The sequence below is a fragment of the Monodelphis domestica genome, chromosome 1 (assembly GCF_027887165.1).
Source record: "Monodelphis domestica isolate mMonDom1 chromosome 1, mMonDom1.pri, whole genome shotgun sequence".
NCBI classification, from domain to species: Eukaryota; Metazoa; Chordata; class Mammalia; order Didelphimorphia; family Didelphidae; genus Monodelphis; species Monodelphis domestica.
Genome location: NC_077227.1, coordinates 108,439,899 through 108,457,820, shown reverse-complemented (window position 1 = coordinate 108,457,820; position 17,922 = coordinate 108,439,899). Strand labels below are relative to the sequence as shown.

General features: G+C 32.5%; 1 protein-coding gene across 3 annotated transcripts in view; it reads right to left on the bottom strand.

The window, feature by feature from the left end:
• Positions 1-17,922, bottom strand: part of SORCS1 (sortilin related VPS10 domain containing receptor 1) — a 757,576-nt gene that overhangs the window by 164,744 nt on the left and 574,910 nt on the right. For all 3 annotated transcript variants that reach the window (XM_056804202.1, XM_007479039.3, XM_007479040.3), the window contains exon 6: positions 13,797-13,861. In XM_056804202.1, the coding sequence (XP_056660180.1) occupies positions 13,797-13,861 (65 nt within the window). The remainder of the gene's footprint in view (positions 1-13,796; positions 13,862-17,922) is intronic.

Sequence of the window (17,922 nt, the reverse complement as noted above, 5' to 3'; positions counted from 1 at the left end):
GTAGGATATTCTCCAAATCTCCTAAAATTTAGGAGTTACAATATAAGCTAAAATTAATCATAATGTTTAAATTAAGGGATGGGGGCATTTATAATCAAGACAATGAATTCAGAAGAGCAAAACCTAGGAAAGGATCATAGACTGTATAAGAGATTAAGTAAAAGTAAGATATTTTCTCCTTAATCTAATTTCTGTTTTCTGGTAGCAGCAACTCTGTAGAGGTTGGATTTTCATTAAGCAGTCATGATAAAACTGACATACTATGGCCATGTATAAAGCTAAAACATTATCTTGTCATATAATAAATACTGCATGTTTTCATATTGAAATAATTTGCTATATAAATCAATGTTTCCTGCTCCAACCTCTAATATTTAAAGACTTTTTTTGGATGGAGAAATAATGAAGAACAAATAATTATCAAGAAACCTGGGGGCAAGGAGAGGCAATATAAAGATATCGATATTGTTGCAGCATCTGGTCAGCCCAGAGTTTCATTTTGAAAAGTACTCTGACATTCTGTCAACTACATCTAACACCTTCCTACTCTGACATCTCTACTCTCTCCTTCCCTTCTTGTTTTTTGCTCTCTCTCTCTTTCCTTCATCTGGAGGCAGAGTTAATGAGCTGCTGATCTGCTTTCTAGAAGGGAGAAATAGATATATGGAAAGGATGAAATTATCTTTAATCTTTAAAAAAAACATATTGGTCATGTATTGTGCTCAAAATCAATTCAATTCAACAAGTGTTTATTAAATACATACTAGATTTCATATGTCAATTGATAGATAATTTTGAGGGTTCTAGGTTTATTTTGACAGAGTTGCCTTTTTAAATAAAATCCCGTTATTGGATTTCCACCCATGGTTAGTTTCTGAAGATGCTACCTTTGCAGAAAATAAATGCAATTGAAAGTGGTATGTTTCATCCCTGGTAAAATCTGAGCAAGTAGAGATAGTCATGCATTAACAATATTTATGCCAGAGTAGAAAAGAATATGACTGGGGTGAGAAGGCACTGCATGCAAATCATTAGGAGGGAGGGACTTATGTTCTTAGACCACTTCAATTTATGTATTATAAGTCAGAAGACACAGAATAGAAGGTCTTGATACTCTAGAAACACCAGAAGTACTTTCTCACACAAGTAGTAGAGTACTAGGGGAGGATGGAAACTCACTCCGGATCTCCTAAAGTTAAAATAAGCCAAAGGAACAAAAATTGAAAACAAGAAGAATATGGATAACCCAATGGTTGTTTCCATAGGCATATCCATGATAAAAGGCTTTGTACATTCACATTTTTGCATATACTTTTGTATTGCATATTTTAAATAAGATCTTACTACCTTCCCCCACCCCCAACACAGAGAACAGGATATTTTAACAATTTTCATTCATCATTTTGCCTTTAGATAAACATAGGGAATAATACTGAATGTCACTTCTAGAGAGGAATGTATATACATATATGTATATATGAGAAAATAAGAACACTATCTAAAATTTTAAAATGAAGACAACTAAGTACTGGATTGAATTCATAGCTGATTACTAGGGGGAAAAAACATGTTTGAAACTTAAAAGTATAAGATGTTAAAGTTTCAGAAATTCAATGGCAAAAAACAAATTTTGCAAGCAGCCAAAAAGAATAAAATCATCTATTTGGGAATCTCAATTTGAATGATTCAAAATACACTACTGTCCTCACAAAGCAATAACAGTTCAATATTCAACCCCAAAAAGCATATTAAGGAAGTCTGACCCTAATAATCAATGAAAATTGTGGAGTTTCCCTAAAAGACAGGCATTTCAGGTGCTTATATAAAATAATAAAAAAAAAGTGATCAGAAAACTTAACTTGCAAAAAAATCAACAAAAGGCCTCAAGGAAATTTAAGTACAATTATTCAAGAAAAGGCTATAAAATGAAATATTTTACATGTTCCTATGGTAACATTTTAAAAAATATATTAAGTAGTTTGAAGAGTAAAAAAAAAACAGATGGATCATCAAAAGTACAAAAGATATAAGGGACTAAATATTTTAAGTAATCTTAAAGAGTCGGGAAAAAAACAAGGAGGAAGAATGAAATTAAGACTAAACTCCTCATTCCCCAACAATGGATATGTTTTATGATGTTGAAAATACAGTGGAAAGTCATTTAATCAGGGAGAGAAGGTAACAAGAGACAAGTGTGTTGCTGAGCAGGGAAATGATAATAATTTAAATAATATGAGTAATCAAGAAACCAAAGAAAAATAGAATCAGAGAAATATCATAAAGGGTTTAAGGTTGAGGTTAGAGATAGGTATCATCTCAAAAAGAGAAATTAAAGGTAGTAATTAAATAATATTTTCATTGAGAGAAAAGGTATACTCTTTGATGAGAGACAGAGGCCTGAAAATTAGAGAGAAAGGACACAGTATTAGATAACTTCTCTGAGCAAAGGCTAAGCTTCCAGTATTGTATCACATCTGAAGAAAAGGTAAAATCAGACCCTGTGTTAGGTAGCAGATAGTTTGGAAGGGAAACCACAATTACAAAGGTAGACTGTATTAGCTGTAGGAACAGGGAGGTATCATGCTAAGGACAAGAGCTAGAACCAGGTATCATTACTCAATTTATAAAATGAATTTCACTACATAAAATTATTTCTTTCATTAATGATTATTTATATGAGCGAGGTCTTGCATAAGTCCTCATTTAGAAATACAAGGGAAAATGAAAGAAATAGTTATAATCTCTAATTGTATTTAGTATAGAGCTAGTGGAGGTGGAAAGCACACAGAAAGAGAGCATGCATAAGATGATAGGCACATGAAACAATATAATAAAGAGTATGAGTCATATAGGAGGAAAAAATCATGACTGACTAGAGGGTGATATGAATAAAGTGGAAGATAAAGTAAATGAAAATGCAATAGTAAAATGTCACATAAGACTGTTATTTCAGGTGAGGTGGGGATTGTGACCTATGCATTTTCCACGTTGGAGAGTTAGAAGATGGTAAACACAGAGAAAGAAGGAAAGAATGAGGGAGGGAGGAAGAGTAAGGGAGGTAGACTTAAATTAATTTAAGGAACTTAGGATAGGGATAAACAGCAGTAGAGAGAAAATGAAAAATTAATATAAGACAAACTCATTTCTAGGACATAGTATTGACTTATATGACTAAAGAGTAAAACTATATACACACACATACAAGAAGTAATTGGAGGAAAATACACATCTAACAATAGTAACTTTAAATGTGCAAGGATTTAAATTTAATAAAAAGAAAAACAATTACAAAATAGATTAAAAACAGAACCCAATATTTTTCTGTATTTAAGAAATATAGCTTTTAAAAGACACACATTGAATTAAAAATGAAAGGCTGGTACAAAATGTATTATGCATCAGGTTATAGCAAAAAAAGCAGAAGTTATAATAACATTATCAGACAAACAAATAACAAAATGCAGGTGTCATTAGAGATAAAAAGAAACTACAATATGCAAATAGGTATCCAAGACAATGAAATATCTCTTGAATAAATATATACTAAATGTTACAGTATTTCAACTCATAAACAAAAAGATGATGGGCAAAAATATATACAGAATAACAATTATTTAAATTTAATATGTATTTCTCATAGCTGGATCATCTTACAAAAAGATAAACAAAAAGGAATCTCTAAAAATGGATACATTGAAAATTAGCTTGGAAAGATTTATGTGATTTACTTAATAGAACTGCCATGGGGTTAATTTATAGAGCCAGAAAAAATTAAAAATGTATATTTAGGAATTTTTTTAAATGCTTTTTTTCTCAAAATAACCTGGTACCTTTATTAAAATTAACCATAAGTTAAGTTCTAATGAAGTAATAAATGTAAAAATGCCTTTTTAAAAAAATTTCCCAGAACTTAGCACACTGCCTAGCAAAAAAAGAGATATCTAATGAGTGCTTGATAACTTGAAATATTAAACACATCTTCTACAGACCAAACCACAATAAAAATAATTAATATAGAGAAAACAAGCACTAGTGCAATCATAAATGGAGACTTAATAATGACACTCTGAAAAATGACTAGAAAAAAGAATGAATCATTGAAACAATTAAGAGCTTTTTGAAATGTGGAAAGGATAAATACACTAGAACATTGTTAATGGGGCTAAATCATTTTTTAAAAATTTTTGGAATTATTAAAGTGAAGTGAATAAATTATTCATAACTTTTTTCCCTGACATTCTACTGTGAGGATTATGGCAGAAAGGAGGTCATTGATTTAAGAAAAGGTCCCCACAGATACAAAAATATTTATAGCAGCATAATAGGAAAGAATTGGAAACAAAGTAAATACCTATTGAGTAGGGAATGGCTAAATAAAATATGATCCATTAATACAAAGGAATAGTATTGTAATCTAAGAAATGACATGTGAAAAGTGTTTTGTTATAAGATAGAAAATGAAGTAAACAGAATGAAGAAACCAATATATGCAAAGTTCATAACAATGTGAATGGAAAGAACTATCACAAAATAATCAAAAGGTGGTCCAGAAAAATTATGTAGGACAGAAATGTCTCTAAAAAGAGGATATAAAAAGACACTATACCCCAAATCTTGGTAGAGAGTAGCAATCCATGGATCTGATGCATTACACATATTTTCAGATTTTTTTATTGCACTGTCTTGCTAATTTTTTCTCTTGTTTGTATCTTGAAAAATATTATTTATTATACATGGGATGGCTCTTTTGGAGGGAGAAAAGGAGGCATACTGAGAATAAATGTCTTATTAAAAGCAAGTTATTTTGATAAAAATTTATTTTAAAACAACTGTATGCAATAGAAGGATAATGAGTAAATATACCAAAATGTTGGAGTTGTAGCCAAATAATTTCTCAGAGGAAACAAAAACCATATTTCCGAAAATATGCATTAATAAAATAGAAAAAGAGTGAATTAATGACCTGAGAATGCAATTTTAAAGCCATAGAATAAACATATTAAAAATACACAAAAAAGAGAACTCCTAAAAGTTAGAGGAATTGAAACAATACAAGTAAAACATTATAGAACTGATAAAAATGATTTATTAAAAAGTCTAAACAATTCTATAAGCTTTTAACTAATCTGATAAATAATGAAGTAAAATAAGATTACCAAAATTACAACATGAACAAGATTAGCTTGGAAAAAAACACAGAAAAGAAATATGTTACCCAGATGTGTATATGTATATATATATATATATATATATATAATTATATGCTAGCAAGACAGAGGATTTGAAGGAAATAAATGATTATCTATAAAAATACAAATTACTCAAAATTACAAAACATGAAATTCTAATCTTCATCAGCTTCATCCAATAAAATGAAAATCAAAGGATCATAAAGCAACTATCAAAGGAGGAAAACATAAGTCTTTGGTACAGATGGTTTCAGAGATAAAATATATCAAATGTTTAAAGAGCAATTTGTAACTATATAATTTCTTCTCAAAATCAAAACATTAAAAACTGCTCTTATTAGAAAAATTCAGCCCTAAAATTTAAACCAAAGAATGATATATCAGAGAAAGAGATGTAGAGACCAATTTTACAAAGCATTTTTGATGCAAATTATTTTAATGAAGTATTATCAAAAGAACTTCAAAAATAGTCCAAAGCAATCACTGCAATGAAACTGAACTTACACAAGTTATAATTTTTACAACTATAGGAAAACAAGAAATCCTATTTTTAAAAAACAATCGAAACCAAATTATTAGATACAGAAAAATTTTGAGATTTTTTTGAAAATGTATCATTCATCACCATTAAAATCTGAAACATATACTTCTAAAGAGTCATTTCAATATGATGAAATTTTATATCTAAAACCAAATGTCATCAACATTCAAAAACATTTCCCAAATTATAAGGATAAATGGATGATATTCTCTCTTCCCTTTATTTGATACTTCTAGTAATTCTAGTAACAAGAATAAGACAGGAACAAAAATCAATGGCATGAACACTGACAAATGGAGGAAACAAAGATTTGAATTTCTGAACATATTGAATAATTAAGTAATACATGACAATTACATAACAAATTAGATCCAGGTCTTTTCAACTTGGCACTTGTACTAAAATCCAGGGAGAGGCATGTTTTGATGCATCAAAAGCAAACAAAAAGATATTAACCAAAATATAAGATTAGGTAACCTGATTTCTAATTGGAGGAAATCTTAGGGGCTTTCTGTGTTGGGAAGGGGAAACAAATAGTTAGAACTCCCTGAAATCAGAAAAGGAAGTTTTCTACTCCTTCTCAAAAGTCTGTATTCAATCAAAGGGACAAGAAAACATTAACTAATTGACCAACATGGGACTAGTTTTCACATAAAACATATAAGGCACTTGAAATATTGAATTGTAAGAGTTCTTTGTATCAGTCTTTGGAGCTGATAGTTTCTAGTCAGGAAAACCTATATCTTTAATTAAGGGTCTCTAAGCAAGAGGTGGTCCCCCTTCCTAACCACACAGGGCTAGGTATAGGCAGTGCAATAAAGTTTTCTCACAATTCCCAAAATAGAATAAAGTTTTCTCACAAGACAAAAATGGGACTAGAACAAAAGTTGCATGAAAAGAGAATTACACTAGACTCAGAAATCAGGTATGAGATGTAGTTAGTTTGGTTGAGACTATTCTCATTATTCCCTCAAAAGAAAGAGAAAAAAGATATCCATATTTGCAAAAAAAAATGATGATTTACTTGGAAAACTACTGAGAATAAGCAATAGATAAAAATAGTAAGATTAATAGTTTTGATAAAATAGCAGGATATAAAATGGCACAAAAATTGCAATAATAAAAACAGAATTGCCCAAAAGAAAAATGAAATTCAAAATAACTTCCAAATATATAAAATATCTATTGGTCTAATTAAATACATTCATATCTTATAAATACAAATATTTAAAACTCTACAGAAATGAATGGAGACAAATTATTAATCATGGTTGGCTTCTACCAATATAAGAAAATTCCAGAGTTACCTAACTTGACTTTTAGGGCAATTTTGACATTGATCAAAGTAAGTAGGACCCAATTTAGAGAATCAGACAAAATATCAGTTTGATGGGGGAAAAGTTCAGAGAAATAATGAAGAAAGTTACAATAAATATCACCTCCTGACTTCAAACTATATTACAAATCAATAATTATCAATCTATTCAATCCTGAGTCACAAATAGAAAAGTAGATGAATAAGAATCATAAACAACTGAATCCAACAGTTCAGTGCATTTTGAAACCAAGAACACAAGCTACTTAAGAAATGACTAAACAACATCTATTCAGGAAACTGGACAAGAGTCTGACAAAAACTGAGTTTAGAGCAATATTTTATGCTATATAGAATGATAAGCTCATAATGGATACCTGACATATATATATACATATATAAAAGCCCAGATCTTACTGACTTTAAGATCTTTTCTCTAGCCATACCCTTATGCTGCCTACCATAGTTCAAAAGGAGTGAGAAAGAGGTAAATGAAAGTTTGTTTCAAAACAACAATTAAAAAAAGATAAATTATTTTCTTTCAAGTTCACATCTAATTTATTCATTTATTTATTTTTGTCTTAATTATAAATTTCCACATAAGTTTTCTGAAGTTAAATGATCCAAATTTCTCTTTCCTTTCTCCCCTCCCCACTCATCTGAAAAATGCCTATTCATGTCTTTTGACCATTTATCAATTGGGGAATGATTTGGATTCAAATAAATTTGACTTAGTTCTTTGTATATTTGAGAAATGAGAACTTTTTCAGTTTTGTTGCTTCCCTTATATCTTGGCTGCATTGGTTTTATTTTTACATAAAATGTTTAATTTGATATAATCGATATTTATTTTAATATATTTATAATATTTATTTATATATTATATATATTATCATTTTAAGGTAAACAAAATTATTCATTATTATATCTTGTAATGTTCTCTATCTCTTATTTGGTCATAAATTCTTCCTTCCTTCATATAGCTGACAGGCAAATTATTACATGTTCCCCTAATTTACTTATAATATCATTCTTTACATTTACATTGTATATCCATTTTGACCTCATCTTGGTATAGGTTTTAAGATATTAATCTAAACCTCATTCTTGCCATACTGTTTTCCAACTTTCCCAGCAACCTTATTATTTCCCTTCTACTTCTCAATAAGGTCTTTTAATCACACCACCCCCAACTTCTCTCTCACTTATATTGCTCTCTTCTCACTGTTTTAATCACACCACCCCCAACTTCTCTCTCACTTATATTGCTCTCTTCTCACTGTACCTTTTTTTTCCTTCTAATTCTGATAGGGTAAGATAGGATTCTATACTCCAATGAATCTGGCTGTTCTTCCCTCTCTGAGCCAATTCCAAAGAAAGCTTTAAGCTTTCATCATCACCACCCTCATCTTCCACTCCACCATAATAGTTGCTTTTCCCACTGCCCCCATTTATGTGATATGATTTACCCCATTTTACTTCTCTCTTCCCATTTCTCTTAGTGCAATCCTCTTTTATAACTCTTAATTTTTTTTTTTTGCATATCATCCTAACTAGCTTATTTCCACACCCTCTGTCTATGTAGGCTTCTTCTAACTACTATGATAATGATACTGATTTTTTAAGAGTTAGAAATATCATCTTTCCATAAAGGAATATAACACTTTAACTTCATTGAAGCTAATAAATATTTTCCCTTTTTTATTTATCTTTTTATATACTTCTTTTGAAGTTTGTATTTGGACACAAAATTTTCTGTTTAAGATCAGTTCTTTCTTCAGAAATGCTTGTAAATCTATTTTATTAAATGATTATGTTTTTTTCTGAGAGAAAATAATAAGTTTTGATAAGTAGATGATTCTTGTTTGTAAATCCAATTCCCTTCCCTCCAGGAATATCATATTCCAAACCTGCCAAACTTTCCATATAGAAACTGCCAGAATCTGTGTAATCCTGACTGGGGCTCCATGTTATTTGAATTATTTCTTTTTGGCTGATAGCTGGATTTTCTCCTTTGCCTGGGAGCTCTTGAACTTGGTTAGAACATTTCTGGGAGTTGAAATTTGGGGATTTATTAGAGGAGGTGATCTGTGGATTCATTCATTTTTTCTTTTACACTATTGTTCAAAAATATCAGAGATTTTTTCTTTGGTAATTTCTTGTAGTATGATGTCTAGGCTATATTTTTTTTTATCATGAGTTTCAGGTAGTCCAATAATTCTTAAGTTCTCTTTAATAGATCATTTTTCCAGGTCAGTTTTTTTTAATGAAATAGTTCATATTTTATTCTATTTTTTCATTCTTTTAATTTTGTTTTATTGTTTCTTAATGTCTCATGAAATTATCATCTTCTATTTGTGCGATTCTAATTTTTAAAGAATGAATTTCTTCCATGACCTTTTGTTTCTCCTTTTCCATTTGGTACCTTCTACTTTTCATGGACATCTTTTCCTCAGATTTTTGTGCCTCTTTTTCTATTTGACCAAATTTGTTTTTAAGCTGTTAATTTCTTTTTGTTTAATTTTAATTTATTTTCCCCATTTTTCTTCCACTTCTCATTTGATTTTTGAATTTCTTTTTGAGTTCTCCCATTGCCTAAGATAAATTTGCATTTTTCATTCAAATTTTACATGTGGTTACTTGGATCTCACCATTCCCTATTGATTCTATCACTTGTTCTTTATCTCCATAGAAATTTTCCATGGTTAGGTGTTCTTTTAGCTATTTGCTCATTTTCTTATAATTTTTCCCCTTCCCTGTGAATAGAGAATTTTGAAAGCTCCTGATTCTGTCTCCTCTGCTGATGGCTTACAAGAATCAGTATTCTGTACTATTTTTTCGCCTTGGGGTTAGTGCTTCATTAAAGTACAGGTTTGAAAACGCCAAGTGCTTTGGACTTCCGGGCCTCACTGTGGGTTACTGCCAGGGCTTGGAACATCAAGAGGGATGTGTGTGTGTGTGTGTGTGTGTGTGTGTGTGTGTGTGTGTGCATGCGCGCGCGCACATGCATGCTCTGTTGTTTCTGTAGGCAGGGTCCAAGGATCCAGAAGTTGGACTATGCCGAGGTTCAGTAGCTGGTCCATTAGGTAGGGGGTGGTCAACCAGCACTCCTCTATATGCAATTTCATTTTAAGTTCCCCCTTTTCCCAAGAAAATGAACTGATTTTCCACAGGAGAGATCCTTCTCTCCATCTTGCTATTGGCTTTTGACATTTAGAGGCACTTTTTAAAGATTTGTTTAGAAGGATTATCAGAATGATTTCAGTTTTTGCTGCTACTAAGCCACCATCTTGGCTCTGCCCAGAGAATGATGGTTTACCTCTCAATAATCAAATGTATAAATGTGACAAAAATGAAAATTATCAGCACTGGAAGGTCTGTTAGAAGGTAGTCACCCAATAGACTTTTGAAGCTGTAAAATATTTCATTCATTGTAAAGATATTATTTGGGGCCATTTCTGCTGTTCTTGTAAAAGGAGATTCAAATAACTGAATCAGGTTTATCTACTTTATTTTATCTACAAAAATGATAGCCAGAGTTAAATAAAAGGCTGTCTATTAGCAGCTAGAGTGTCTAGGATAATGTCTCCAAATCACTCTCCAAAGCTAAGATTTCTCTTGGTCAACTAACCACAACTATTTCTCTGATATTGAACTATGATCACTATGAACCTTTTCTAAACTATTGACAAGTGTTCTTCCTTTCTTCAAGGGCTTGTGAGTAACTACACACTTTTGAGATGGAGAGATTATTTTGAGTGAGGAGCATAGTTAGGGTTTTTTGTGGATCTTTTACACAGAAAGGTGTGAAGCAATGAAGGAAAATATATCAGAAACAAAGTAGATGCCAATCAAATGTATGATGAATTTAAAATTTGGCAAATTAAAATAATAGAATATTATTTGCACTCTAAGAAATGATAAATATGAGAAATTCAGAGAAACATGGGAAGGTTTGTATCAACTGACAGACTGTGAAGTAATTAGAATTAAACAAACAATATTCATAGTGAAAACCATGTTAACTAAGAGAATACTCAGATGTGATTTTAATGACCAATCGGCCCTAGGGTGGAAAAAAAACTTGGGATATGAATTTCTTTCTTTTCATTTGAAAGAATTATGAATCTAGAATATTGTATATGTGGTCAGATAATGCTTATGTATCAGTCAGATTTTTAAAATTCTAAAACTTTACCCTTATTTACAAGGAAAAACCACTTTATAGCAAAAGAAAGGAGTGTTTAACATGAATTAAAAGCAAAAAATATCAATAAAATAAAATAATATTGGTGGGCTTGACAAAGCCATAAGTTTAGAATAGGAAAGGCATTTAGTTCAATGTTTTCATTTTACTGATGGAGAATCTGAGGCCTATAATGGTTGGATGATTTCCCCGAGTGGGCTCAATTATCAAGATAGAGTTACAATTAAAACCAACTTCACTCACCAATTGTACAAAAAATCAAGCCATTCTCCAATTGATAAATGGCCAAGGGACTTGAGTAGTCAATTTTCAGTTAAGAAAATCAAAACTATTAAAAATCACATGAAAAAGTGCTCTAAATCTCTTATCATCAGAGAGATGCAAATCAAAGCAACTCTGAGGTATCACCTCACACCTAGCAGATTGGCTAACATGACAGCAAAGGAAAGTAAAGAATGTTGGGGGGGATGTGGCAAAATCAGGACATTAATTCATTGCTGGTAGAGTTGTGAACTGATCCAACCATTCTGGAGGGCAATTTGAAACTATGCCCAAAGGGCACTAAAAGACTGTCTGCCCTTTGATCCAGCCATAGCACTGCTGGGTTTGTACCCCAAAGAGATAATAAGGAAAAAGACTTGTACAAGAATATTCATAGCTGCGCTCTTTGTGGTGGCCAAAAATCAGAAAATGAGGGGATGCCCTTCAATTGGAAATGGATGAACAAATTATGTTATCTATCAGTGATGGAATACTATTGTGTTCAAAGGAATAATAAAGTGGAGAAATTCCATGGGAACTGGAACAACCTCCAGGAAGTGATGCAGAGTGAGAGGAGCAGAACCAGGAAAACACTGTACACAGAGACTGATACACTGTGGTACAATCAAATGTAATGGACTTCTCCATTAGTGGCAATACAGTGATCCTGAACAACTTGGAGGAATCTATGAGAAAGAACACTATCCACATTCAGAGGAAAAACTGGGAGTAAAAACACCGAATAAAAACAATTGCTTGAATACATGGGTCTAAGGAATATCGTTGGGGATGTAGACTCTAAATGAACATCCTAGTGCAAACAACATGGAAATAGGTTCTGATCAAGGACACAAGTAATACCCAATGAAATTGTGCGTCAGCTGTGGGAAGGGTTGGTGGAAGGCAGGGAGGGAAATAAAGTGAGTATTGTAACAAAAAAATAAAATGAAATAAAATCAAAGGGAAAAAACATATTTTGATATTGGCTACATCTTCAAAAAAAAAGCAAAAAAAAAATAAAGAAAATTATACTTCAAGAAAAAATCCAACTTCATTCCTTCTGAATCCAGAATTTGTGTCCTTATCTTTTGATTCTAAATCACCTGGTCCCTAACTCAAACACTCTTTAAAATACCCTTCTGTAATGTGAAGATGACATTTATACCAATAAGTGTTATGGAGCTTCCATAAACCATCCAAAACAAGGTTGATGGTGTACTAAAATGTCTACCATGTAGTAAAATATGAAAATCACACAAAGTTTAGCCACTACCAGGGAATGAAAATCCATACAAAATACAGGATGGGGACAATGCAGGCACTGGACACAGGCTTCAACTGCAGAAAGAAAATAAAATGCAGGACAGGAGAGGGCACTATTTTAAAAATATTACTTTCCCTGATTCCTAGGACATCTCTATAAAGATTATTCTTAGTTTTCTATTCCTCAAACCAGGATAAGGAGATCTGCCCATTTGACCATTCCACAAAGAAACTAGGTTATCTCAATTTGAGAATATCCATCTATAAAAATAAAATGGATGAGGGGTCAGAATTGGAAAGCATGGAAAGCAGAAAGGAATAGCATACCTATCCCTCCCCTCAGGATCACAGATTTTGAGCAGCAAGACACTTGAACAATCATTTGTTAAATACCCTCATATTACAAATATAGCTGTATGACTTGCCCAAGGTGTCATGTAAATTGCTAGAAGGCAGGGGCGTGCTGGTTTGCTTTTTTAAATAGATAAACAATTACAACATTGAATGAACTAGCAGACACTTTCCTTCTTTTTTTGCCCATTTCTCAAAACTCTCTTCCTCCTCTCTTTCCTTCTCTCCTTTTCTCTCTCCTTAGAACTTCACCTCAGAAAGAGAGAATTGGAAATAATATATCGGATCTAAGGTGAATAGCAAGGAGAAAGAGAAGAAAGAGAATATTGTGAATCACAAAAAGGGAAAATTAGGCATTAAATGGATATTCTATATGTGGAATTAAGAAAGTTGGCAGAAAAACTTAATTTGTAGAATGAAAAATTTGGGTAGTCAAAGTGAACACTTCTGTGAGTCAAAGTTACTAACTCTTTTGTTCAAGAAAGTTGTTCACAAAGTGGATGTGGGTAGAGGTGCCTAAAAAGAAGTCTCACTATTATCACAAGACAAATCAGGATTTGGTAGAATGAGGGAGATAAAATTTTCACTCATTTGAGAATGAATTATCACCTTAATTTCCCTACAAATTACTCATTCAACTAATATAATGGTAGATATTGGGGTACTTACGGCCATCCACAGTCCTGGCCTCCAGATGTACAAGGTCTGGTTCCCTGTTTGACCTCATCACGGACCTGAAAGAGAGTTACATAAACATAAATTCAAAACCTTGAAAATAATCTCAAAGCTAATCTGTACACACTCCACCTAGCCTCTTAAAATCTTTATCTTATGTTTTCTTTAGTGGAAACCTTTTTCTGAAACCCCAAGGTTTTGCTGATCACTGTCTCCACAGATTATTTCATATTTAATTATCTCTATATGTGTTGCACCCCACTAGGATATAAAATGTTTTGAGGGCACAGGTTCTTTTATTGTTTCTGTCTTTGACTATCTATACTCTAGCTCAAAGAAGATCCAGAATAAATGTTTGTTGAATTTACTTGAAGTGGAAAATTAATGCAATGATCACCACACAGACCAGTCTTGACTTATTTCATCTAATATGCAGGTCTCTTGCCTAGTAGCATACTGTTTGCATACATATTTTTATAATGCTACCTCATAACTCATTCGTTTGCTTAGTTTTCATAAAATACCCTCAAGAGGTGTCCATTGATTGGGGAATGGCTAAATAAATTGTGATATCTGATGGTGATGGAATACTATTGCGCTCAAAGGAAAAATAAAGTAGAGGAATCACATTTGAACTGGAATGACCTCCAGGAATTGATGCAGAGTGAAAGGAGCAGAAGAATCAGGAGAACCTTGTACACAGAGACTGACACACTGTGGCACAATCTAACATAATGGACTACTAGCAGCAATGCAATAATCCAGGACAATTCTGAGGAACTTATGAGAAAGAACACTATCTACATCCAGAGAAAGAACTGTGAGAATAGAAACCCAGAAGAAAAACCTGTGGTTGATCACATGGTTTGATGAGTATATGATTAGGGATGTTGACTTTAAATGATCACCCTAGTACAAATATTAATAATATGGAAATAGGTTTTGAACAATTATAAATGTATAAATCAGTGGAATCACTTGTTGGATCTGGGAGGGGGAGGGTAGAGGGGAAGGGAAAAACATGAATCATGTAACCATGAAAAAATATTCTAATTTAATTAAATAATTTTTAAAAAATTAAATTTAAAAATAAAATAAAATACCCTCAAATACACACTCCCCCCTCTGAAAAGCATTGAAGTATTTTATGGCTTGCCTTTTTTCAGACAAGGATGTTAAGGCTCTGAGTCATTATATACCTTGCCTAAGAGTCCACGATACATAAATGGCACCCCAGGATCTGTTACAGGTCTATCTATGTCCATATCCAGTGTAATTTCAGACATCATGCATTTTTCCCCCTGCACAGTCACTTTCAGTTAGTGCTACTTGATGAATAAATCAAACATTGGGTGGTGTCACCTCTTTTATAAAACATCATCCCAGAGTTAGCCACCTCTCAATCATGTATTTTTTCCTATTTTATGAGGAAATATTAGATATCCTTTCATTAATATTTCCTCAGGAAATGGGAAAAATAAAAGTTTGTGAAGATCAAAATGGATACATTGCCTAAGCCCATGTTGGCAAACCTATGGCACATGTGCCAAGGGGACTGTTCCCTTTACCCTCTTTACCCTCTCTACTGCACCTGGGGAAAGCACATGCTACTCTGCCCAGCAGAACAATGCAAACATTTCCTCCCTCCCTTTCCTGTCTGAATTATGGGGGTGGCTCACATGTGGCATGAGTGTGCAGTTTGGGTGTTTAGTTTCTAAAAGGGCCACCATAATTAATTTAGGCACATCATAAGCAAATAGAAGAACATGGAACATATTACCTATAAGATTTAAGGATAGTAGAAGAATTTATAAATGAAGAGATAGAAAATACAGTGAAATATAAAATGGATAATTTTGAATACATTAATTTTTTAAAAAATTATACCAATAAAATGAACATAGCCAAGATTAGAATGGAAGCAACAAACTGGGGGAAATTTTTATAAAGAGTTTCTTGGGTAGAGGCCTCATAGCTTAAAATATATAGAGAACTTAGTTAAATGTATAAGATTATGAACCCTTGCCCTAATTATAAATGGTAAAAAGATATGAATAGACAGTTTTTGGATAAAAAAAATCAAAGCTATATGTAAGTATGTAGAAAAGAAAAGCTCTAACATTCTTGATTTGAAAAATGTAAATCAAAGTAACTCTGTGATGTCATTTCGATATCAATTTGCTAAAATGATAAAGGGCAAAACGACAAATGATGGACGCGATGTGGTAAAAGAGAGAAATACACTGGTGAAATTGTGGATGGATCCAACCATTATGGAGAACAATCTGAAATGATGTCCACATAGTTATAACTGTATATCTTTTGGCTCAAGAATACCACTATTAGGTTTATTTCTTAATATTATCAGGAAAAAAGGCAAATAGCCTATATGTTTTAAAATATTTATAGCAGCTCTTTGTGGTAGCAAATAACAAAAAATCAAAAGAATTCCTATCAACTGGGGAATGGGTAGACAAATTGTATTATTTGTGGTGGAATACTACTCCATTTAAAGAAATAACTAACAGTAATTAAAAAAAAAACAAAATAGAAAGACCTACATGAAATTTTGAAGAATAAAATTAGCAGAAGCACTACAGTATTATATACAACCACAGAAACAGTGTTTGAAGAATGACTTGCATATGTCCACCTCCTGTGATAAAAACCAATAAATAGAATTAAGGAAGACAAATACTATCTTCTCCAATGGCAGAGGAGAAGGAGGGAGGGAGTTACCAGGGTATTTTAATGCAACAAATAAAGAAATGAAATTTTAAAAAAAGAAAAAAATAGGCAGAGGAGAACATTTGACCCTTTGATTTCATTAGAATCTATTCTAGTTATAGACTGGACAATAAAGTATTTTGATTTTTTTTTCTAAGTGCCATCACCTTATCTCAATGCTCTAGTTGTTGTTGGTCACAGGCATAGAGTATTTCCTAAGACTCCACTTGCAAAGAAGCTGATCGATTGGACCCATTGTTGATTTCTGTAGACAAGACCTCAGCTATCCATCAGCATCAGAGGGGAAAAGAAGTCTGCTTGACATCTCTCATGCTGACAAGCACAGTAGTTAACTCCTGTTATGTGAGAGCTATGAGGGGGAGGCGATGGGTTCCTGCATTACTTTTCAAATCTATAGCTGCTGGCCTCCTAATTAGTGTGTTGCCTCCCACATGCAGAGTCTACTCTCTGCTTCAAAGTAGTCTCTAACTCAGAAAAATGTGGAAAAGTTCATGCTTGAATTTCACGTAGCCAATAGAGATCACAGTCTTGGGAGAGGTACAGAATTAGAATGGATTCGACTTCTTCCTTACTGTAACCATGGCCCTATGGGCTCAGCTTTTCTCAAAATCTTTGACAATATAGTCCAGTGGTAAGGCTTGTTTGTTCCCCTGTCTCCAGGAGAGCATATTATAATTTTGCACACATAATGGACCTATTGTCTAGAGAGGCAGTATGGCATCATTAAAAACCTGGTCTGAAGTTCCAACTCCAAGGCTTAGCTGATAAGTGATTTCAGATAAGTCAAAAACTCTTTGGGCTTCCATTTCCTCATCTACACAGTGTAAAAGGATTTACACTAATATGGTTGTGGTTAATTGTTTTGTAAAATGATATGTTAAAATGGGCTGCTGTTATTATCATAGCTTCACAGATTTGAAGCTTATGGGGGCTTGAAGTCACTAAGCTTGAAAGCTTCATTTTACATAGGAAGAAACTAAGACTCATTGATATTGATTGACTTTTCAAGGAACACATAAGTGTCTGTGACAGAATTTGAACCCAGGTCAAACTCTCTATCCATTGCACCTACTGATTTTTTTTGTGTGACTTAGAAGAAAGTCTTTATAGTCACAATAGTCACATCATCCACCTTTATGGGGCTTTCAACTCTCCTAATTAGTTTCATAAGAATTATCTTATTTAGAATAATATGGAATCATGTTTTGCATGATAAAACATATACAAAACAGATCAGATGGCTTACCATCTCCAAGAGGGAAGAGGGAAGGAAAGGAGGGAGACAATTTGATCTTATAATATATGTTGAAAATGTTATTACATGTAATTGGGAAAATAAAATATCTTTGAATAAAAAAAAGAATTATTTAAT